The 25,373-nt window shown below is 41.6% G+C and overlaps 1 protein-coding gene across 3 annotated transcripts in view; it reads left to right on the plus strand.

Annotated features, from left to right (window-relative positions):
* ADAMTS12 (ADAM metallopeptidase with thrombospondin type 1 motif 12) overlaps nt 1-25,373 on the plus strand; it is a 521,425-nt gene that overhangs the window by 369,053 nt on the left and 126,999 nt on the right. For all 3 annotated transcript variants that reach the window (XM_033933191.1, XM_033933202.1, XM_033933212.1), the window contains one exon: nt 2,583-3,908. In XM_033933191.1, coding sequence (XP_033789082.1) covers nt 2,583-3,908 — 1,326 coding nt within the window. The remainder of the gene's footprint in view (nt 1-2,582; nt 3,909-25,373) is intronic.

Raw genomic sequence — 25,373 nt, forward strand, 5'->3', positions numbered from 1 at the left:
AAATAAACAAACAAAAAAGACTTTTCCTCTCTCTGTTAAATTCTAGCTCACGTTTGCGGTCTATCACCAGCTCTGGCAAGATACACATTTCAAATATGACATATTGTAATCACAAAACAGAAAATAAAATTAGTTTTTCTACCTTTTGTTGTCTGGTCATTATTCAAATCTTGTGTGTCCCAGGCTCTGGTTGTCTTCTGATAACTTGGTTGCCAGGGTCTCCTTCTTTCGTCTTTCTCCGAGCTAACCATCCATCTGCCATCTCTGTCCTCCCCTTCCGTTTCCCTTCCCTCCCCCGGAGGTCTGGCATCTTTCCTTTTTTTTGTCTCCATCCACAGATCCACCTTTTCTCAACTACTCTTTCATCCAGCATCTCTCCCTCCTTCCCGACCACCCCAGGGTCCACCATCTCTCCCTTTCTTTTCCCAACTACCCTCCTATCCAGTATCTCTATCTCCCCTCCACACCATCCCTTGTGTCCAACTTCTCTCTCTTTCTGTTCCTTCCCTCCCTAAATCCCATTGTCCACCATCTCTCTCCTTCTCCTCTGTTTTTAGACCCATTATTTCTTTCCCCCCAAGTCTGGCATATGCACGTCTCTTTGAACCCCCCTCCCTCCGTGTAATTCTACACCAGGGCCCCCACTGAAGGCCTGCCCCCCACCCCTGAAGGCCTGCCTGCCCCCCGTTAAGGCCTGTGCCACCATCCCTGAAGGTATGTCCCCCCCCTTGTAGGCCTGCACCCCCATGCACAGGCTATCCCACCATGCCCTGCCCGCATGTACCCATTTTCTTATTTACTTGTTTTCCCCTTCTTGCTTCTCTACTTCTCCTCTTCACTGTTCTCTTTCTTTCCCTTTCTCCCATCAGACCTTTTTCTCTGCTCACTTCATTCCTCTCTCCAAATACTCTTTATCCTCTTTCCAACCCTATATTTCTTTCCCTGTCTCCTTTCTCATTCCCATCCTTCATTCAGTACTTTTTCCACTCCTTGCCTCCTTCCCCTCAGCTCTCGTCTCAGGCTGCCTACACTTAATCTCTCTCTTTTTTATTTTTTTTAAATCGTGCAGCAGTCTGATGGCAGCAGAAGAAATGCTGTGCTGCTGTGGGTACAGTCATGGCCTTCCTTCCTCCCCCCGAAGCCTGCCTGCCTTCCCTCAAGCTGACCTGCCACAGATTCCGCCTCTCGCCACTCACCCGCTGCCCGCAGCCGCTGCTAGCTGAATCCATTTAACACCCCCCCCCCTGCTGCTGCCGCAACTCCAAAAAGGCCAGGCACGTGCAGCGATTGCACCTGCCGGTCCATAAGCCTTCCCCCGACATCAGTTCTGACGGAGAGAAGGCTTATGGGCCGGCAACGTGCAATTGCTGCACTGCCTGGCTCTTTTGGAGTTGCGGCAGCGAGCGGAATTAAATGGAGCCAGCGGGTGGGTCGCAAACAGGCAAACACCAACAGCAGCAACACAGAAACACCACTGCCACTTGCACTTATCGTAGCAGCGTATCGGGCCCACCCTTTAATCCGGCCCTGGATGCGCGGGAGGCTAGGGGAGAAGCCGGAAACCAGCACTTCCCAACTGACCCTCCCCCCTCGCCCTCTAAAGCAGAGGCTGGCCAGCAAGAAGCAGCACTGCCGCCCCTGCTTGAGGGGGGAGGGTCAGTAAGCGAATCGATTTTTGTTTTGAATCGATTCGAATCAATTCACCCGAAGTGAATCGGTGAATCGATTCAAATTGTGAATCGGGCAGCACTAGTCTACACTGACTCAGGGTGCTTAACTTCAGCTTGGTCTGAGCTCTGCCTCTCTCACATTTGCAGACTCGGCATGCTAGTGCCACCTGCTGTAGGGTGGCTGAACTGCACCATCAGTGAGGGAGTGCTCTTCACTATACTACCCATTCCATCACAGAAACCTTTGGGCAATCTTAGCACAGAGCAGAAAAAGTGCCAGTAGTAAGTACTTAACACATAGACTTGATTGAAACTCTTCACTTAAATGTTACACTTGGGACAAATATTGTACCATGCATTACTTGTCTTGTTTTATTTCATATATTCCAGTGAATCATGGAAAAATGTTGCCATTTTTTGCATTCATTTACCTATTTCATTTTATGCAAAGCTAATAATAATAAGGTATGACTTCTTTTCCAGAAAGGTAGGTAATAAATCTAAATAAACTGCCCAAATCAAGCAGTATTTCACTTTTTTACTCCACATTTCTATATCAGCCCCTCAGATGATTGCAAAATGTGGCTGTTAGTGTATATGTATCATGTTTAATGTACAATTTCCTTCTTTCCTTTTGTTTTTTTCAAAAATTTCAATAAACAAATTTTTTTAAATGAAATGAGAATGTTTGTCATTGTTAAGTTGGTCTCCGAGTGCCTTGATAGTTTTTAGATATAAAACATTAAATTTTCTGTACTTTCACATCATTAGGTTAGCATTAAAGTTAATCACACTGAAACATCACTATTTGAATAAATGTCTGTGAGATGAAATTCTGCTTTATCAGGTCTGCAATTGCAATGAGAAGTTGCACATTGAAATTAGACTGAATTGTTTCTATTTATTTTACAGTGCACAGTCACATGTGGTGGTGGGTTACGGAGCCGCAATGTCACATGTACCAAAAGCAAGACGGAGCCATGTGATAGCTCAAAAAGGCCTAATAGCAAAGCTCTATGTGGTCTCCAGCAGTGCCCGTTCAGGACAAAATCAGTGCCTCCTCAAATAGAAACTAAAAGAGGAAAACCAGTTCCTCGGAAAGATGTACCAGTCCCCAAAAGAGGACCATTTGGCAGAACACGTATGCCAAAAATCAACCCGGAAGTACTGGCCACAACAAAGCTGCCGGAATCTTTGATCACAACGGCTTACTCATTCACAAGCTTCAGCTCTCTACAACCACCTGGAAAAGATGACCAAAAAGAGAGGACATTACAGACTAACTCTCCCTATTTAAATACTGATGACAAGTTTAATGTTGTCTTGATTGGAAACACCACAACAGAGAAAAATATTACAGCACCCAATGGAAACAAAACTGCTTTTAACTTAGAATCAGGAAATACGACAGACCTGCACCTTACGGACATACCAACAAGTGATCCAAATGCTACATTTGCCGTGGACGTATCAACAAGTGATCCAAATATTACATTTGCCGTGGACGTATCAACAAGTGATGCAAATATTACATTTGCCATGGACGTATCAACAAATGATCCAAATATTACATTTGCCATGGACGTATCAACAAATGATCCAAATATTACATTTGCCATGGACGTATCAACAAGTGTTCCAAATGTTACATTTACCAGGAATCAAAGAACATTGGAAGTAACCCTAAGCTATGGTTATTTCACTGAAGACTCAGATATGGAAATCGATAATGAGAATACCAATGGTTCAACAGATACTTACCCCACTATCAAAAGTACAAATGCAGTCAAGTCCAGCACTACAGAATATAAGGAGAGATCCTTTACTAGTAAAAACGACACCACTATGTTACCTACATTTCCCCAAGATCAATCTTTGTTTTCGTCTACCACACCTGCAGGAGGATTACTTTCTTCAAATACAACAGGAAATCCTCAGATTATTAATATGCAAGTCACAGAACCACAAGCTGAAGTTACAGAAATGTCTGTTACCAAACAACCTACCTTGCTAGAAAAGGACAGCAAATTACTAAACTACAGCTATGTGACACCACCTGGGACTGATAAAATGACTGAACTCCAGGACTCAGAGGCTCATATTGCTGAAGTTAGCCCAAGAAGTCACACGCGCCATTCTCACAATATTTCATTAAACTCAATGGAGTATGATAGTCCGCCAGTTCTATCTAATAACATAACCAGATCAGCTTACTGGATAACAGGGAACTGGAGTGAGGTAAGAAAACGATAAGCCTGTATTCATTAAAATAAATTTAAGAGATAACTACAATGTATTCTAAAAGGAAAACAGAGAATGCGGGGTATATTTTATAAATTTGGAAGGCATTATACTCCCTGAACAGGAACTATATGGAAATACTGTATGAAAAAAGTCAACATTTCTTAGTACATGTCGTGTTTATTTAGCATTGTACAATGGGTCAAGATAACAAACTCTTTTGTTATGACATTCTCCTGCTGTGTAAAATTTTTACCTTTTTATCTATAAAAGATTATTGGCCTAGTTTATAGTTTAATTGTATTTTCTATACTAGTTTATCTGATGGGCAAGTTAAAGGGTGTCTAGGCTAGTCAAAAAAGGAAAAGACCTCCCAATTTCAAAATAGAAAAGATCCAACCAAATAGCCACACATCTACTGTAGTAAAACAGAAAGAAACAATATTAATTATACACCATTTCGACAAAGTCTAGACAATGATTCTAGTATTTCCAGGACAAATGTTCAGGGCCATATCAACCATTTGTGATTCTTTAAGCCTGTTTAAAACCAGATGTTTACTGCAGCTTTAAAATACTCAAATGATACTATGATTTGCCGGGGCTATGAAGGTAATCTATAGAAATAAAACAAAACATAAAGGAGATAAGATACCTTTTTATTGGACTAACAATGCATTTTTTACAATTATCTTTATAAGGTAGCCCTTTGAAAGCTAATCAAAAACTGAGTTGTTAGAATCCAGTTGCTTATTGCATATTTATAGGACTAACTGAGCAATCGGTGGCAGGTCAAATACGCGCAAGACAAAAGTGTGCGGACAAAAGCGCCAAGACAAGTGAGCGCAAGACAATTGAGCGCAAGGATAACAGCGCGCAAGATAATTGAGCGCAGGGACAACTCAGCGCAATGACAATTCAGCGCGCCTCACAATGGCACATGGCGGAAGTCACGCGCACGTTCACCACATCACCACGTTATTAGTATGTTATCAGTATGGTTACCTTGCCTCTTTGTGCTTTGAATATAAGTCACGTGAATGCATTTTCGTTACTATGGTTACGTTTCTTCTTTATATATGTGCTCAGAACAGCCCGCCTTCCGAGCAATCACTGGTCTGAGAAGAACTAGCCAATGGTCATTTAAGGCAGTGTTTTTCAACCGCTGTTCCGCGGCACACTAGTGTGCCGCGAGATGTTGCCTGGTGTGCCGCAGGGCCGCCGGGCCCGGAGCTGACAGGGGGCCCGAGGCAGGGGCGCCAGTAGCTCGCCAAGGCAAAGTGAGTCGATCACCCAGGACTCACTTTGTCTTGGCGATCTAATCTATCGAGCCGATAAGTCTTCTCCCCGACGTCAATTCTGCAGGCGGAGAGGAAGTTCGGGCCAGCCAATCGCTGCCTGGCTGGGCGGAACTTCCTCTCCGGTTGCAGAATAGACGTCAGGGAGAGCATGCGTCGGCGTCGGCTTTGGGGCCTGTTATCCATTGGTGGGTCCTGTTCCCCGATGGCAGCGGCAGTGGCTTGGGGAACGGCAGGGAGAAAGAAAGAAAGGGGGCAGGCAGGGAAACAGAAGGAAAGAAGAGAAACAGAAAAAAAGAAAGAAAGGTCAGGGAGAGAGGAAGAAAAAGTTGGGGGAGGAAATGAGGTGTGGAGGAGAGAAAGCATACAGGCTGATAGAAGGGAAGAAAGATTGGATGCACAGTCAGAAGAAGAAAGTGCAACCAGAAATCACCAGACAAGGTAGGAAAAATGATTTTATTTTAAATTTAGCAAAGTGGAGGCAGTATCACCACAGTTTTCAAAGGAATTTGCCCAAATAACTTAATAGTTAACTGGGTAAATTCCCAGAGATGAAAACTTCCCTTCACTTACTATGCACAGTTCTGAATTTATATCTGCTGTCTATATTTTACAATATGGTCACCTTTTACTAAACCGCAATAGTGGTTTTTAGCACAGGGAGCCTATGAGCGTCAAGAGCAGCGCTGGACATTCAGCGCAGCTCCCTGCGCTAAAAACTGCTATTGTGGTTTAATAAAAAGGATGGAGGGTATATTTGTCTATTTTTGTATGCTATAAAAACCAAATACAGAGAGAGACTGAGAGCTGTTGACGAAGAGCTACGTGTGTGTCTTTCTTCGATTCCAGCCAGAATATCAGCTTTGTGTTCAGCCAAACAGGCCCAGGTTTCGCACTGAATAAAGTATTTTATAATTTTTATTTCGTAATAAAGTAATTATAAAATACTTTCTTTGTGTTTATTTGATTCCTATTCAAGAGAATTACTTTATATATAGTCAATATAGGCAGAGAGTTAAATTTTTTAACATTTTCTAATGGTGGTGTGCCTCGTGATTTTTTTCATGAAACAAGTGTGCCTTTGCCCAAAAAAGGTTGAAAAACACTGATTTAAGGAATGGAGAATTCAAATAGGTGGATAAGGAATAGTGAATGAGGACAGATAAGGCAATGTTCCCATCCACATACCCTTAAATATGAGTCAATACCTTAAACTTTATTCTATATTTGAGTGAGAGCATATTATTTGCATATTAAAAGAGAGATGTCTCTTTACCAATTTTTCTTCTGTAATACATTACTGTTGGGGTCTTTTACTAAAGTGCACTAGCCGATTTAGCATGCGCTAAATGTTAGCACACGCTAAATGCTAACGCTCCCATTATATTCTATGGACGCGTTAGCATTTATCGCCTCTTCTACGAAACTACGCTAGCGGTTTTTAGCGCAGAGCCGCGCTGAATTGCCCGCGCTGCTCCTGACACTCATTGAGTTCCTATGAGCGTCGGGAGCAGCGCGGCCCCCATTCAGCGCGGCTCCCCGCACTAGAAACTGCTAGCACAGTTTCGTAGGAGAGGGGGTTAGCACGCGCTAAATCAGCCAGCGCGCCTTAGTAAAAGTAAAAAAAGAAACTTGTAACCTCACTGGCGCCATTGCCTTCATTCTTTTTTTTTCTCATAAATATTTTATTGAAATTTTAAAGAAAACATCACAAACAAGAAAAATATTAACGCAATATTAGAAAAAGAAATGTCATAGTGTGTCGTAACATATAATCCAAACTGAATATAATAGCATTAATCATTAAAATTAAGCAAGCAATCCCATACTTTCCTAAATTTCCTCAAATTACCATACTTAGGGGTCCTTTTAATAAGGTGCGCTAACCAATTTAGCGTGCACTGAATGCTAAGCTGCCCATAGGAATATAATGGATGCCTTAACATTTAGGGCCTGTTTTACAAAGCCGCGCTAGCGGCTGCCGTGCGGCAACAGCCCCGAAGCCCTTTAAAGCTCTATGGGCTTCGGGGCCATTACCGCGCAGCAGCCGCTAGCGTGGCTTTGTAAAACAGGCTCTTAGTGTGCGTTAAATCGGTTAGCGCACCTTAATAAAAGGACCCCTTAATTGCATACATTTTTTCATTTTTACTATATAAACATAACATGTTCCAACACATATTATATTCCAATTAGAAAAATCCTTCCAATTACATAAAATTGTTTTTATTGTTATCATTAAGGGCTCCTTTTACTAAGGGGCGTAGCATTTTTAGCGCACGCTCAAGATTAGCGCACGCAAACCACACGCTAAACAAAAAATATTAACGCAAGCTTTATGGAGGTGTTAGCATTTAGCGTGTGCGGCATTGTAGCACACACTAAGCGTGTGTTAAAACCACTAGCTCACCTTAGTAAAAGGAGCTCTAAGTTTTTCAATTACTGCATTTTATAAGAATTTAATGTAGAATTTAACACACACACCCCCCTACGCACACACATAAAATTATTGGGTAAGTTAATGGTTCTGATATAAAGAGCAAGGTTGAAATTGTTGACCAAACTTTACTCCACCGAAGGACATTTGAAAACCATACTGTTGGTTCCATTTTTCCAGATGTATCCTTACATGACCATGAAGTATCTATTTTTGATAACTTAATCGGGGTCCATAACGCCTTGTGCACTAAGAAGAAGGAAGATTGCATTAAACTTTCTTTAGATCAAATTCCCAAGTTCCCTATATCCCCTTAGGTGTCTTACATACATTTAACTTCAAACGTTTGTACCACTGAGCAGCAGCACTTTTACAGTTTGATAGAGTAGAACAAAGTGATATACAGTCCAGTTGTCCCTCTTGCATATTAATTTGAGGGTGAGTTGCTTTAATACACAGTGTAAAAGCTGGATCCACCTATAGTATTGTTGTTTAGGTAGCCTATATTTTTCTATGAGATCAGAAAATGGCATCCACTCCTGTTGATATATTAACATGCCTAACTTGCCAAATACCTGCTCCTTTCCAAATTTTCCAATCGACAATTGACCCTTGTATTTTATATATTGGATTCCATATTGAAGCCCAGGATGTTTCATTCCATGAAGATTGACAGTTTTTTCTAATTCTTAAAAGGCAGATTTAGTGGCAGTGATCAATAGGTTTTTACCCAGCTCCTCCTGAATTGCTGTAAATGGTATCATCCATAATGGTGTCTTGAATGTTACTTCTTCATACTTGATCCAAGCAGGCAATAATGTTTGTAATTCTGTTAATATCCACTTTGAACTCTGTCGGAATATAAAGGCCAAATGATATTTGTAAAAACTAGGAAAGTTGACTCCTCCCCAATCCTTATTACACTTTAGGTTTTTTTTACTTATCTTAAGAGGTTTATTGTTCCATAGAAACTTTGTAAGTAAACTTTCTGTCTTATGATATATGGATCATTCTAATAAAATAGGCAGCATACCAAGGTTATAATTACAGGTACAATCATCATCTTAATTGTGTTCATTCTTCCCCACCATGATAGCCTACAAGGCGATCAACATGTTGTCACCTTATTTATGTGATCAAACATGTATGTAATATTATATAACATTGTTTCTTCTACCATTGGTCCAAAGTAAATTCCCAGGTGACCATTGAAATTCCAACTCTTTAGAAGGAGAGATTCAGATCAAAATGGTGTTGAGGACAGACGCCTGAGCGAGTCGCGCTGCTCGTTTTGTTGTCGGCGAAGTCTGAATTGAATCTTTCCTGGTTTCCAGCAAGGGAAAGAGGAAAGGAACCCCCCCCCCCCCCGCTCTAACCCTCTGGCAAGTGGAATCCCTCAGCGCCTTGTACAGACAACTTTAACGAGCGCCTTTCATCATTTGAGTGAGGACACCCGACCTACCTTGAAGGAGAGCCCGGAATCCTCGAGCAATCTTGGCGCGGGACTGAGCCGGGTCTTGTTGATCCCAGAACAGCGACTGGTTTATCCCCCATCCCGAAGTAAATCAGTGCAGGGAGCTGTCGCTACTCTGTCGTCCCCGGAAGGAAGGATAGATCTCAGCACAGGAAGGATGGCTACACCGAACTCGAAGGAAGAAGGTGAGGTCAAATTTGACCAACGAGCTCCAAGCACCACAAAGGAAGAGGTGAGAGGTGCTTTGGGGGAAGTTGACATCAGTTATGGGGAGTTGAAGAAACTAGAAAAAGTGGATATGGAAGCACTATGGCAGGCCATATCAATCATGGATTTCAACCTTAAATTGACTTTATCTGCTCTTAAGGTTGATTATGGAACTGTCTTTCCTAGGGTGGAGCAATAGGGGGTATTGCTATCCAATTTGAATGAGAAGTTGAAGAAACATGAGGAAAAGTTAAAAGAGATTTTAAAAAGTGGAGGTGGAAATGGTTAAAGACCAAATGTATACTGCACATAAGATGGGAATTTTGAAAATCAATTAAGGAAAAATAACTTAAGACTTTTAAAAATTTTCCAAAGTATCCCATCATATCTCCTGCTGAGATGACTAGAAAATATTTTCGAGAGGTCTTAGCCATCCCACCAGAAATATACCTCCAATTGTGAGAGCTTACTATTTAAATATTAAGAGACCTCAAGGTGAATCGACTCCAATAGATATTCCTGAAGAAAAAGTGTTGGAAAAGAATTTATCTTCATATCTGGAAAATTTATTTGAGCTGGTGATGGATAGAACCATGTTTCTCACACTGGCCCTAGAAAGTGATAAGGAATTTATTCTACGATTGTATTTTCGGCATCTTAATGATCAGTTCTTAGGCTCTAATGTATGAATAGTTCCAGATTTAGCTCAGAAAATTCAAAGACTTAGGAAGGATTTCTTGGCCCTGAGACCAAGAGTTCTTGCTCTCAAGCTACGTTTCTCCTTAAATTTCCTGCAAATGTTATGTATCCTTCCGTAATAAGAATTTTCTGTTTTTTGAGCCTAAGCAACTGGTAGAATTTGTAGAGTCAAAGGAAAAGTTGGTAACCGTGACAATGATAATTGACCTTCCATACAGCTGTAGACTAGCTTGTCCATTGTCGTTACCCTAATTATAAATTTTATTTTCTTCCAAGATTGGAAGTTTAATTTCTTTTCTTGATCTCTTATTACTGTACTGTATATATACTTTTTGGATCTGCATCAAGTAGTGAAATGCTTGTAATCTGAAATTTAAAATCTTCTAAATTAAAAAAAGAAAAAAGAAATCCCATCTCTAATCAAATGTTCTACATCTAGACAATTTGAAGGCATAACTTCAGTTTTTGTAGCATTCAACTTATAGGGCTCCTTTTACGAAGGTGCGCTAGGGCCTTAACGCGTGGAATAGCATGTGCTAAATTGCCCCGTGCACTAGCTGCTACCGCCTCCTTTTGAGCAGGTGGTAGATTTTTGGCTAGCATATGCTATAGCATGCGCTAATCCGGTGCGTGCAATAAAAACGCTAGCACACCTTCGTAAAAGGAGCCCATAGTCTTCAAAATATGCTGTATCAAATCCAGAGTAGTATATAATAATATATCATCAGCATACGCCAATAGTTTAATTTCATGCACTCCACATGGTACTCCTTTGATATTAGAATTACTATGTATTGCTATCAATAAGGGTTCCAAGGTCAAATTAAACAGCAATGGTAAAAGAAGACATCCTTGCCTTGTACCACGAGCCAGATAAATGGGATCTGACATCTTAGGGGCTCATAATCGAAACAGAAAAACATCTAAAAACTGGCTTAAATCGGCACTTGGATGATCTAAAAGACAAGTCGGCCAAGTGCAGATAATCGAACCGGGTTTTAGTCGTATTTAAAAACGACCTACGCCTTCACAGTGCTGTTGAATAACCAGAGCTAAAAGGGGTGTGTCAGGAGGAGTGTCGAGGATGGGATTTGGGCAGGACATAGGCCATTCTAGACTAAGTCGTACTGCATGTATAACTGAAAGTTTTACAACACTGCCAAGATGGAACTTGGATGTTGTGACTTACGCCATGTAAAACCAGGTCTAAGTCCACAAAAGGTATCCAAAGTGACCAGATAAGCACTGCAGACACAAAGTACAGACCCCCACACACTGCCCCAGTCATCACTGCCCTCCCCCCCCCCACCCTATACAAATCATAATAACAACTTTACATATCTGCCTCCAGAACATCAGCATCTGGCAGCCTGGCATAGGAAAGCCTAGTAGAGCTGCAAAGAGGTGGCTTACGTGGTCTTGGGGGTGGGTTAGTGAACCATGGAGAGGAGGACCCAGGCCCATAAGCCACTCTAATCACTGCATTCATGGTGAAAAATGTGCACCCTCCAAAAAAAAACCAAACCCTTTTGTACTGCCATATAAGTGGCTCCTGCAGCTATAAGGGCTATTGGGATGGTAGATAGGTAGGTCTAAGATTCTGTAGGTGATTTGGGGGGGCTCACCATGACCTATAAGGGAGCTGTAGTGAGATATGTGGGACCCTTTTTATGAAGTTCACAACAGTGCCCTGTAAGGTACCCCACTACTCTGGTGCCATGTCTGGGTGTCCAGTCCATCACTTTTCTGGCCCCTCCCATGCCCAAAAGGTCTTTTTCTAGGCGTTTGTGACTTGGACAAATTTTTGGATGAAAATGGGGTATAAAGATGGATGACTTAGTGGTCTGGGCGATCAGATGGCTGGACATACAGCTGGATGATTTTCAAAAAAGAAAATATGCTGGACGTATTTTTCAAAAATGGACCTTTTCCCGTGTCCAACTTTGGGCGACTTGCAACTTAGACCAAAATGGACTTAGAGGTTTCTTTTAATTATGCCCCTCCACTTGTTTATACATATCTTTGTGACTGACGCAGTATATAAAATTTTAATCATCGTGATAAATTTTTCAGGGAAGCCAAACCATCTCAATACCTTGAAAATGAATATCAATTCCACTTTCTCAGCATCAAGACTCATCACTAATAATCGCTGAGTATCAGTCTTAGATGCACATAATATTATATTAGTGAAAATCTTCTATACATAAAGCCATTCTGGTCCATATGAATTAAAATGGGCAATATTTTCTATAATCTGTTTACTAACACGTTAGCGTATATTTTAGCATTTACGTTAATGAGGGATATGGGTCTATAATTTTGAACATGAAGACTATCTTTTCCCAGTTTTGGTATCATGATAATATTAGCTTTAGTGAACGTACCTGTAATTATCCCAGTGTTAAATAGATATGAATAATAGTCTACCAAATGAGGTATTATCAAGTCCTTAAATGCCAAATAAAATTCTAAGGTTATACCATCAGGTCCAGGAGATTTATATTTGGCCATGCTACTCAATTCTTCATAAACTTCTTTACTATTTATATCATTAGATAGCATTGCACAGAAACTATATGATAAAGTTACATGCTCTAGATTTTTTAAAAAAGGTAGATGGATCAGTATTCTCACTCATCTCAGAGGTGCATAATAATTGATAAAATTTCAGGAAGCAATGCACTATTTCAGAGTCCAATTTAATCACTACTCCCTGACTACCCTGTATAGAGCATGGACATAAGTAGTGGTCTTCTTAGCTTTTAGGTATTGTGCCAGTTGATGTCCACATCTATTATTATTTGCATAATAAGCTTCATGATGCATAAATATTTGCCTACTAGCTTTCTTAGCTAGAGCAAGATTGTAAGAATAAGTTTCCTTATGTAATCTATTCAAAATCTCCACGTTACTTGAATTTTCCTGGTACTGTTTCTCTAAGTCTTTAATAAGAATTTCCATATTATCTAAACATTTAATGCTTTCTTTATTCAAGAATGCAGAATAAGATATGATAATCCCTCTAATATAGGCCTTGAAAGAGTCCCAAATAAAATACCAAGGAGAATCAGAAGGCCTGTTTAATCCAAAAAAGAATTGCATCCTTCACTTTAGCAACAAAATCTTCCTTAAGGAGTAAAGAAGCATTAAATCTCCAAGGTCCTTTTGTCTGAATTTTACACAGACTTTTAAACTGTAATATTACTAAAGCATGATCAGACATAGAAATCTCTTTAATTTCTGCAAAATTAACATAAGATGTTGATTTGCTAATTAAAAATAAATAAATTCTGGAAAATGTTGCATGTGGAATAGAGTGAAAAATAAATTCCTTCTCAGCAGAATGGGTAGTTCTCCAAGGATCAATCAAATTGAATTGTCCTAGTAAATCTTGTAACTTTTACCAAGATCGATTTTTCTTAAATGAACAGTGAGATTTTCTATCCAAGGTTGGATCCAAAATAGTATTTAAGTCACCTCCTATAATTAATGACGACTCACTGTCCACTAATAGTGCATTAGCAATGTCGTCATAGGAGATGGGAACATCACTATTAGAGCCATAAATATTTAAAACTGAAATTGCCTTTTCTTTGCTAAGCAGGTCAACTTTAATCCATCTACCATTTAAGTCATTGTGATGAGATAAAACTGTTATATCTGGATGGTCATGTATTAACATAGCAACCCCGTTCTTAATGCCATCAGCTGGGGAAAAATAGATTGGTAATGACCATTTTGATTTAAGCTTAATAGATTTGACAGATGACAAATATGTTTCCTGTAAAAGCACTATATCTGAATGGAATTTAGATATATACCGTATTTTCACGCATATAACGTGCATACGTGTATAACACGCATACGCGTATAGCGCGCGAGAACAAAGCATTGCTGTTAAAAAAAATCTATATAGCACGCACACGCGTATACCGCGCATGCTGCTATAACCTCCTCTCGCCACCCCCGCTTACTCCCTCTTCTGGCCTGTGAACCGGCATCCTCCCCCCCCCCCGCTCGCGTCAACCCCCCTCCCCCGCGATCCTGCATCCCCCCCAGCACCGCAAAGACATCGCTTACCCGATTGGGCACCGACACCAGCACAAATGCACAGGACGTGCCAGTGCCAGTGCCCGAAGATCCTCCCTCGCCTGGGCTGGACTGGGCTGGGCTGGGCGGTGCAAGGGAGATCCTCCCTCTTCCCTGTGCTGGGCTGGTCTGGGCTTTGAGCATTTGCACATGCTCAAAGCCTTCTGGTCTCACTCTCTCCGAGATTATCAGATTCAGAATCTCGGAGAGAGCGAGACCAGAAGGCTTTGAGCATGCGCAAATGCTCAAAGCCCAGACCAGCCCAGCACAGGGAAGAGGGAGGATCTCCCTCACACTGCCCAGCCCAGCCCAGCCCAGGCGAGGGAGGATCTTCGGGCACTGGCACTGGCACGTCCTGTGCATTGATGCTGGTGCCGGTGCCCAATCGGGTAAGCGATGTCTTTGCGGTGCGGAGGGGATGTAGGATCGCAGGGGAGGGGGGTGACACGAGTGGGGGGGGGAGGATGCCGGTTCACAGGGGGGATGCTGGATCGCAATGAGAAAAAAAAAATTTGTATAACACGCTCACACATATAACGCGCATGGTTATACTCGGTTTGTAAAATCGTGTATAACGCGCGCATATATGCGTGAAAATATGGTAATCCAGAATCTTCCTTCTTTTAATCAAGTTGTTTAAACCTTTAACATTAAGGGCTCCTTTTACAAAGCTGTGCTAGCGGTTTTATCGCACACACCGGATTAGCGTGTGCTAGCCGGAAATCTACCGCCTGCTCAAAAGGAGGCGGTAGCGGCTAGCGCCTGAGGAAATTTAGCACGCACTATTCCGCGCATTAAGGCCCTAGCGCGGCTTTGTAAAAGAAGCCCTAAGTGTGAGACAAGTTAAAGCCATATTCAAGATGTATGATAAAAATTTGCATTAGTAAAAATAACATATTGAGGTCTATAATCAAAAAATCTAATAAACAAAAAGTTACGACACTGCTGACTAAACAATAAACGTAATACAAATATACAATAATATATTCAGCAAAACAAAATACAATAATATATTCAGCGTCCAAAAGCATTGGGCGAGCAAACCACGAAATTGCAGCACAGAAATTTCACATCTCAGGACAGCATTTCAAAAATGTATCATCACCTTATAAATTCTAATCTCCACCTCTTCCATTCAAGCTTCAGTTTCTACTCTGTCTCCTCATTTGGTTTTAATCCACATGCATTCTCTCTCATATTCATATCTTTTCCTTCTCATTTTCCATACTTCTACATCTCTCCCCATGCCACAATATCATTCAGTCATATCTTTCAGTAGAACAAATTTTAAATAAACATTGGAGCTAGACTTGAATGTCTCTATCCCCCCCCCCCTTTTCCCTTTTTAAAAAAAAGTTTTCCCTTTCTTCCCATTCCCCTTTTATTCAACTTAGAAACCCATACTAGAGCTACAAATACATTTAAGCAAAATATCAACACCTACATATGTTAAATCTAAAACTCAGTGTTAACAACAGTATGAGTGGGAGATATAAGTGAGGGGGTATGGCCAGGTCCCTCGTTTACCTACTAATTCCCACATAAGTAAGTTTCAATGTTCAAGAGTAATTATCAAGCTATTGCCAAATTGAAAAATTTTACTTCATATATAGACTATGGAAATCAAGTGTCTGCGGATATTACCATCAGAACTAGTCTTGGTGAATAACCTTAATGCAGACTATCATCAATCCAATTGTCTATTTCATAATTTTATGAAAATTTTTGTTTAATTATTTAATTTTTTATTTTGTCTAAATATATAAAGTGCTGTTATTGCTATACAGCTTTGATGAAATTTTGTTTAAAACATATGTAAATCATATATTTAAATTAACTTGTTTTCCTTTTAGGTCAATAGTATAAAGTAATGTTTCTTAGCTTAGGTGTAGACTTTTACCCAGCTATCCAGAGGTAATAAATATGAGAGAACGAATGCGGAACGTTTGAGGTCTAGTAATTCATTTAATAAAGTGTGGAGTCCATTGACTGCATTTGTTACCTCGCAATAAGGGTCATATATCTTTCCTTTTCTTAGATTTCCTTACACATCCAGGGAGGGAAATGTATTTTGAGAATTTAAATTACTTAATTATAATACTGTAATCACATCATATGTCTTATTGTATTAATAATTGGGAGGAGGATGAGAGAAAATGATTGTTTTATGTATTACTTGTGTAGTTAATAGTGTGTTTTATGCAGTATTTTATGTTTAATTGTATTGCACTGTCAAAGTTTGAAAATCAATAAAGATTTTAAAAAAAAAATGCCAGGCCATTTCCAGTGACTGACGTTGAATATCCAGTCTATCTTTGGCCTCTAAAACTTAGCCAGCCATGTCAATTTCCAGCGCTAGCCAGCTAAACTAAACTAAAGCTTAACTTTGTATACCGAGTCATCATTCTGAGAAGGCTCGACTCGGTTTACAGCAATTAAATAAACAGGGAATGATTTACAAATGATAAATAGAAGATAATAGCAAAATTTCAAAAGAATTAATTTTCAAAATGTTTGGCAAATAGAGTAGTTTTTAAAGATTTACAGAAAAATTGAAATGAACTGGAACTCCTTAAAAAAAGGGGGAGATCATTCCAGTAGGGAGAATTTAAAGACCAAAGAGGAGACTTAGAGGGGACATGATAGAAACCTTCAAAATCCTAAAGGGCATAGAGAAAGTGAATAAGGACAGATTCTTCAAACTGTGGGGAGCCACAAGCACTAGGGGTCACTCGGAGAAATTGAAAGGGACAGGTTTAGAACAAATGCTAGGAAGTTCTTTTTTACCCAGAGGGTGGTGGACACATGGAACAAGCTTCCGGAGGAGGTGATAAGCCAGAACTCTGTACAGGGGTTCAAGGAAGGTTTGGATAGGTTCCTGGAGGATAAGGGGATAGAGGGGTACAGATAGAACTTGAGGTAGGTTATAGAAGTGGTCAGTAACCACTTCACAGGTCGCGGACCTGATGGGCCGCCGCGGGAGCGGACCGCTGGGCAGGATGGACCTCTGGTCTGACCCAGTGGAGGCAACTTCTTATGTTCTTATGTTCTTAAGATTGACTGAAGATCTTGACTCCTTTAATCTCTTTTTTAGAAGGAAGGGGGAGTTTAAATTGTTGGATACCTCTTGCAAAGGAGAATCAGTAAATGTTCCAAAATAAAGGAATAAGAGGATTAAAGATATTATGTAGAACTTTAAAAGAAATACACGCGCACTTAAATTGAATTCTAAAATAAACCGGGAGCCAATGAAGACCAGCCATTTGAGCAGCTTAATTTGGCCATTCAAATTAGCCAGCCAGTGATCTGATTTTCATAGATAGTTGGCTATCCATTTGCCAATAACCACTTTTCAGTGGTCATCTTGCGCTGAAAATTAGCACTTAGACGGTTTTGTGCTATTTAGCCAGCCAGGATCTATTTCTGGCTGATTAACTAGCTCTGAATATTGAGTGGAATATATTTAAAAACGGAGAAAGTAAACAAGCTAAATCATTGTGACTGAAGGAGTTTAATACTGTATTATGTTTTATCTCTGGTTTTTAATACTATCTATCTGTTCAAAAGAACATATGAGAGCAATAATCAGTTGTGCCTGTGGGTATTTTTGTTCTCTGGATCTACATCAATAATCAAAGCAAAATGAAAGCTTCTTTCTCCGACTACAACAGGAGAACACTCTTAGTTTGGGGAATAACCAAAGCTATTCATATTTCCCCTCATTCTATCATGTGAGTACCTGAGGGGCTCATTTTCAAAACACTTAGACACGTGGAAGGCCATTTTCAATAGTGCATCTAAGTCTGACTTTAGACATTCTGAGAAGGGCGTCCAAAATTCGGATGCCAAAAACAACCTTTTTCAAAATTGCTAAACGTCCAGATATTTTGGGGGAAATCACCTATTTGGACGTCTCGGCCATCAGGACACCCAACCTTAGGATGCCTAGCTTTTTGGGCCATTTTTGACCACAAAAGCATCCAAGTTCAAAAAGTTCAAATCCAGACCATTTGGACATAGGAAGGGCTAGCATTGCAATGGACTGGCCACACAGACATGCTAACAGTGCAGTTGCCTTAGAGGGCATTGCTGTGAACTTCATATAAAAGTGTCAGAAGTATATCTCACCATAACCCCCTTATAAAGTACTAGTATTTAAGCCCGTTACATTAACGGGTGCTAGAATAGATGTGTAGACTTTTAGCACAATGGGTCGCTGAGGCGTTTCTTTCTTTCTTACTTTATGTTTTTTATCTCTCTCCCTGCCCCCCTTTCTTTCTGTCTCTGTTCCCCTGTCTTACTGTCTCTCTCCCTGGCTGTCTGTCAGTCTTTCTTTGCTTCTGTATCTTCTCCCTTCGTGAGTGTGGGGTAGTTGTAGGCGCGCAAGCGCACTCCTTCCAGCCACGGACATACGAAACACACAGGTAGGAGTGCGCATGCGCCGCTTAGGGTTTTATTATGTAGTCATTAAGCCCGTTACATTAACGGGTGCTAGAATATATGTCTGTCTGTCTGTCTCCCTCCCACTGACTCTCTCTCTCTCGCTAGCCCCCCTTTCTCTGTCTGTCTTTCTGTCCCTCTCCCTGCCCCTGTGTCTTTCTTTCTTTCTGTCTCCCTCCCTCCCGCTGTCTGTCTGTCTGTCATTTTTCCCCATTTCCCTGTGCAGCAGCATTTCCATCCCACTTCCCTATGCAGCATTTCCATCCCACTTCCCTCCTACCCCCCACCCCTTTCCTGTGCAGAAGCAGCAGCGGTATTTCCCTTCCCCTCCAAGTCCCTGTATAGCAGTAGCAGCATTTTCCCTGGCACCCCCCTTTCCCTTTTCTTATCGCGATCTGCTCTTCTCTTACCTGCTCCGTTCGGCCCCTCCCCCTTCTTTTACTGCTGTTGTTCTGCTGATCTGGCCTGCTCCTGACCCTCCCACTGCCGATAAATCTTCGGGCTCCAGCCGCGTAGGCAGCACTTTAAATACGCTGCTTCGCGGCCTTCTACTGCTGATTTCCTCTCTCGCATCTGTCTCTGATGATGTCATCAGAGTCGCGGCAGAGGAAATCGGCAGTAGAAGGGCGCGAAGCAGCGTGTTTATAGTGCTGCCTACGCCGCTGGAGCCGGGAGGTTTGTGGAGGGTCAACGGGCAGAGCGGGGCTGCTCTCCACCACTCAGTTGCTGCCACTGCCCCACAGGGCCACGATTGTGGGGCAGTTCTAGTCACGCATGCGCACTTCTTCAGGCCACGGACATACGGAACACGCAAGTGGAAGTGCGCATGTGCGGCTTAGGGTTTTATTATAGAGATGGTGAGCCCTCCAAAAGTTTCCCCAAACCTATTATACCCACCTCTCTACCACCTCAATAGCCCTTATGGTTGTAGGTACAGGGTTTTGATGGACTCACACTTTCCACCATAAATGTAGTGATTAGAGTGTCTTATGGGTCTGAGTCCTCTTCTTTAGGGTTTAGTAGCCCACCTGCCAGGCTACTTAAGACACCTGGGTGATGCTGAAGAATGCTTTCCCATACCAGCTGCTGACGTTCTAGAGACAGGTATGTACTGTTTCATTCAGACCTTTGGCAGGTAGAAGGGGGTTAGTGACTACTGAAGGGGATAGACTTAGTAGATAAGGACAGGTTGTTCACCCTCTCCAAGGTAGGGAGAACAAGAGGGCACTCTCTAAAGTTGAAAGGGGATAGATTCCGTACAAACATAAGGAAGTTCTTCTTCACCCAGAGAGTGGTAGAAAGCTGGAACGCTTTTCCAGAGGCTGTTATAGGGGAAAGGATTCAAGACAAAGTTAGACAAGTTTCTGTTGAACAAGAATATGCGCTGGTAGGGCTAGTCTTAGACCAGAGGGCCGCCGTGTGAGCGGACTGCTGGGCATGATGGACCACTGGTCTGACTTAGCAGTGGCAATTCTTATGTTCTTATGTTCCATCCAGGACGTCTTGGGAAATGTTCGATTATCACCACAGGCCGTCCAAGTCTAAGCATGTCCAAAGCCCACCCAGAACACATCTCCAAGATGCTGTCTTTTGCTAGTCCTTTATTTAGACCAGTAGGCAACACTAGCGGGGACTACCGTAGGATCGGGTGTGTTCCCCCCTGGAAATGGGGAAGCCCTTCAGGTAGATACTGACTAGGTCTACGCCCAGTTCAACTGACTGTACTGTGGAGTTAAAGGTGTGTCACCAAAAAGTACACTGCTCAAGATCAGTTCTGAATCTTTTATTCTGACCTCTGGTCACAATTCAGGTTAGCAAATTTCTAACAAAAGAAAAAAAAATTCCTTTCATTGTACCAGGGCTTTCAGTCTCTATCAAGTAAGTCCTCTTCACCCCGCAACCTCAAATTATGCCCTCTAGTTTTACCATTTTCTCTTCTCTGGAAAAGGATTTTGTTCTATATTAATACCTTTCAAGTATTTAAACTTCTGTATCATATTTCCCCTGTTCTTCCTCTCCTCCAGAGTATATATATTTAGGTCTTCCAGTCTCTTCTCATACTTCTTTGTGGTTCAAACTCCTTACCATTTTCGTCGCCTTCCTCTGGACTGCTTCAAGTCTTTTTATATCCTTCATCAGATACGTCCTCTAAAACTGAACACAATACTCCAATTGCAGCCTCACCAACAACCTATACAGGGGCATCAACACCTCCTTTCTTCTGCTGGTTATTCCTCTTTCAATACAGCCTAGAATCCTTCTGGCTACAGCTACTGCCTTATCACACTGTTTAGATGCCTTTAGATTCTCAGACACAATCACCTCAAGGCCCCTCTCTCTGTCAGTATTTATCAGCCTATCACCTCCCAGCACATACAGTTCCCTTGGATTTCTACCCCCCACCCTCCACACACACACACAAATGCATCACTCTGCACTTCTTCACATTGAATTTTAGTTGCCAGGTGCTAGACCAGGGGTCCCCAACACGTTGATCGTGATCGACCAGCAGCTCAGGAAGGCAACGCGAGTCGATCGCGGAGCCCAACCTGGGCTCCTGATAGACTCATGTTGCCATCTTGATCTACTGGGCCGATCAGCCTTCCTCTCCAGTGTTCTCTCTAGGGCCTTTTAGCTGGGCGGTCCGCCCAGCTGTCATCTGCTGCTGCCGCCGCTGCTGAACATTAAAAAAAAACAAACAAAAAAAACGGCTTGGAGATTTCAGCCCATAGCGAACTTATGCTCCGTGGCTCTAACGTGTGCGTGCCGGCTTCCCTTCTCTTCCCTCCGAAACCGGAAGTTATGTCCGGGGAGGGGGGGGGAGAAGGGAAGCCGGCACGCACATGTTGAGAGCCCTGAAGCAAGCGTTCGCTATGGGCTAATGCGTGAGACAGGTTAGTGAAGCATTTGCTCTTCTTGCTGCCGGGTCCTGCCTACTTTCTGTTTCCGCAAAGGCAGGACCCGGCAGCATTTCCCCCAATAGGTCGATCGCGATCTTGGGCCAATCAGCCTTCCTCTCCCTGACGGCAGAATTGACGTTGGGGAGAGGAATGCTGGTCGGCCGAAGCAGGGAGAGCTTGGGGCGTCGTCGGCTTTCGGGCCTGTTATTGGTGGCGGTTTGGGTCCTGGTCCCCGATGGCAGTGGCAGTGGCTTGGGGGAGGGCAGGGAGAAAGAAAGAAAAAGGGCAGGCAGGGAGACAGAAGGAAAGAAGAGAAACAGGAAAAAAAAAGGGAGGCAGAGAGAAAGAAAGGGCAGGGAGAGAGGAAGGAAAAGTTGGGGGAGGGAACGAGGTCTGGAGGAGAGGAAGCATACAGGCTAAAAGAAGGGAAGAAAGATTGGATGCACAGTCAGAAGAAGAAAGTGCAACCAGAGACTCATGAAATCACCAGACAAGGTAGGAAAAATGATTTTATTTTAAATTTAGTGATCAAAATGTGTCTGAATTTTATCTGCTGTCTATATTTTACACTAAGGTCCCCTTTTACTAAACCGCAATAGAGTTTTTTAGCGCAGGGAGCCTATGAGTGTCGAGAGCAGCGCTGGGCATTCAGTGCAGCTCCATGTGCTCTAAAAACTGCTATCGTGGCTTAGTAAAAAGGGAGGTGGGTATATTTGTCTATTTTTGTATTGTTGTTACTGAGGTGATAGTGCATAGAGTCATCTGCTTTGACCTCTTTGAAAAACCCTGGAATAGGAATGATAATTAGCATTTTCTATGCGTACAGTGTGCATTGTGTTTTTTTAAAATTTTATTGTTGGTAAATCATTTTGACTTGGTCATTTTAAAAGTAGCTCGCAAGCCCAAAAAGTGTGGGCACCCCTGTGCTAGACCATTCCTTTAACTTTTTCCCACTCCATCTGGGGTGTCCACATCTTGGTATCATCCATAAAAAGGCTAACCTTACCTTCTAACCCTTCAGCAATGTCACTCACAAACATATTAAACAGAATCAGTCCCAGCACCGATCCCTAAGGCATTCCACTAGTCACCTTTCCCTCCTCCAAGTGAATTCCATTAACCACCACCCTCTGGCATCTGTCTGTCAACCAGCTTCTAATCCAGTTCACGACTTTGGGCCCTAACTTCAGCCCATGGAGTTTGTGTGGAGCCGTGTCAAAGGCTTTGCTGAAATCTAATTAAATTACATCTAGCGCATGTCCTTGATCCAGTTCTCTGGTCACCCAGATTCAATCAGATTATTAATTTGGTCCCAAATTGATTTCCAAAAATTCATAATATATGGGCAATGAAATAATAAATGATCTAAAGTTCCTGCTTCTAGATGACAATGCCAGCATCTATTAGACAAAGAACTATCTAATTTATAAATGATAATTAATATTTTCTCTGCATACAGTGTGCTTTGTGTTTTTAAAATGTTATTGTTTATTGTTGGTAGATCATTTTGACTTGGCCACAAAGGTAAGGGGAGGGAGGGAGGGAGGGGAGCTGCTGAAAGACATCTAGTAATCCTTGCAGGCTTGACTGTGCAGGGAATTATTTTTGTAAAATCATGTTTTGTTATGTGACTGGCATTATTTAGACTTTAATTTCTATGAATGAAAATGATATAAAATTACTTGCTTGTTTTTATGTGCGTGTGCTGAAGAAAAGTGGAGAGTGGGCTCAGGACACTGAAGGGAAATGGGGAAGTGAGAGTGGGGAGAAGACGCTGATTTATAAATTGACAATTGTACAGAATATTGTTTCTTTTTATACTTTAATATAATAAGTTCAATATAAAACAATTCAAGGCTTGTGTGGATAGAATCAGGTGGTTTGCGGGGATGGGGACTGAGCTTACGGGGATTAATCCAATAAAATGGTATTTTCTTATTTCTCACTAGCTGATGCCCCGGCGTTGCACGGGTATTTAATTATAGCAATAACACTGTAAATGGATTCAAATAAAGATACTTTATAGTGGTGAATGAAATTATTTTTTTTACAGCTTAATAAAAAGTACAATATTCAAATTATAATGTGAAATATTTGACAAAATGAATACAATACAACTAACGCAAAACGTGATTAGAAACAACATTTTTAGTTTCACCTCCAGGAGCAAGAACATATAAATTGTTGGGTGAACCCACCCTTGAGCAAGCAACATAGAGTTGTGGGCCGCGAGACCCCCAGAACATATCACCCCAGGTAGTGAGGGATCAGCATTCCAAGTTTCGTTCAAATCGGTCAAGCCGGTTTTGATTTACTGTGCGAATGGCAGCTGTTTACATTTTTTCCATTGACATGAATGGGTGAAATCTGATTTTCTGTTTGTAGCTCCGCCCACGTGTGCAGGTGGGCCGCGAGACCCCCAGAACATATCACCCCAGGTAGTGAGGGATCTGCATACCAAGTTTCGTTCAAATCGGTCAAGCCGTTTTTTAATTACTGTGAGAATGGCAGCTTTTTACATTTTTTCCATTGACATGAATGGGTGAAATCTGATGTTCTGTTTGTAGCTCCGCCCACGTGTGCAGGTGGGCCGCGAGACCCCCTGAACATATCACCCCAGGTAGTTGGAATTACTGTGAGAATGGCAGCTTTTTACATTTTTTCCATTGACATGAATGGGTGAAATCTGATTTTCTGTTTGTAGCTACGCCCACGTGTGCAGGTGGGCCGCGAGACCCCCAGAACATATCACCCCAGATAGTTGGAATTACTGTGAGAATGGCAGCTTTTTACATTTTTTCCATTGACATGAATGGGTAAAATCTGATTTTCTGTTTGTAGCTCCGCCCATGTGTGCAGGTGGGCCGCGAGACCCTCAGAACATATCATCCCAGGTAGTGAGGGATCTGCATACCAAGGTTCGTTCAAATCGGTCAAGCCGTTTTTGAATTACTGTGAGAATGGCAGCTTTTTACATTTTTTCCATTGACATGAATGGGTGAAATCTGATTTTCTGTTTGTAGCTCCGCCCACGTGTGCAGGTGGTCCGCGAGACCCTCAGAACATATCATCCCAGGTAGTGAGGGATCTGCATACCAAGTTTCGTTCAAATCGGTCAAGCCGTTTTTGTGTGATCGCGGCACATACACACATACATACATACATACATACCTCCGATTTTATATATAGATTATTTGTTTTATTTTTTATTTGTTAATTTGTAAAGTGGTGATTGTTATGTATCAGTTTTTTCAAATTTACATCTACTGTCTTTATATTTTGCACAGTATTAGAGGACATGTGTTACTGTTTTTGTGGTGTTGTGGTGTTGCATTGTATGCAGAGTCTGGTTTCTTGGCAGTTCAGTTTAACTTTTGTCTACATATTTCTATTTTTAGTTTGTGATTATTCCATATTGGGCAAGGGTGTATCTCTGTTCTGTGTGTATGAAAAGAACATAGTTTTCAGTTGGCATTGACTGCAGGATCAATTGACTGTGCGGGATCTGGCTTGTTTAGTTTTACAATGTATGAGTTGGTGTTCTAGTGCTCACTGCAGTGTTTAAGATGCTGCCTTTTCCTAGGTACACTCTTGTTGTTCGACATGTGGATTGTTACTAAAAATCATATTTTTCATATAGATGGGGGGGGGTCAAAAAATGATGGGCCCCGGGTGTCACATATGCTAGGTACGCCACTGTTAATTAGTGATTTGCTGAGAAAATCTGATCTGAAGAAGGGTTACCTTAGAAAGCTAGTCAAAAATGTATTAAGTCCAATAAAAAAGTTATTATCTTTTTTCCTTTATGTTGTGTTTTATTTCTATATATTACCTTTAAAAATGGACTAACCACTACCACTTTACTGGCTACCACACCATTTTACTGAGAATTTATCAATTCTGTTTTCAAACACATTT

The sequence above is a fragment of the Geotrypetes seraphini genome, chromosome 1, assembly GCF_902459505.1.
Source record: "Geotrypetes seraphini chromosome 1, aGeoSer1.1, whole genome shotgun sequence".
Taxonomy (NCBI): domain Eukaryota; kingdom Metazoa; phylum Chordata; class Amphibia; order Gymnophiona; family Dermophiidae; genus Geotrypetes; species Geotrypetes seraphini.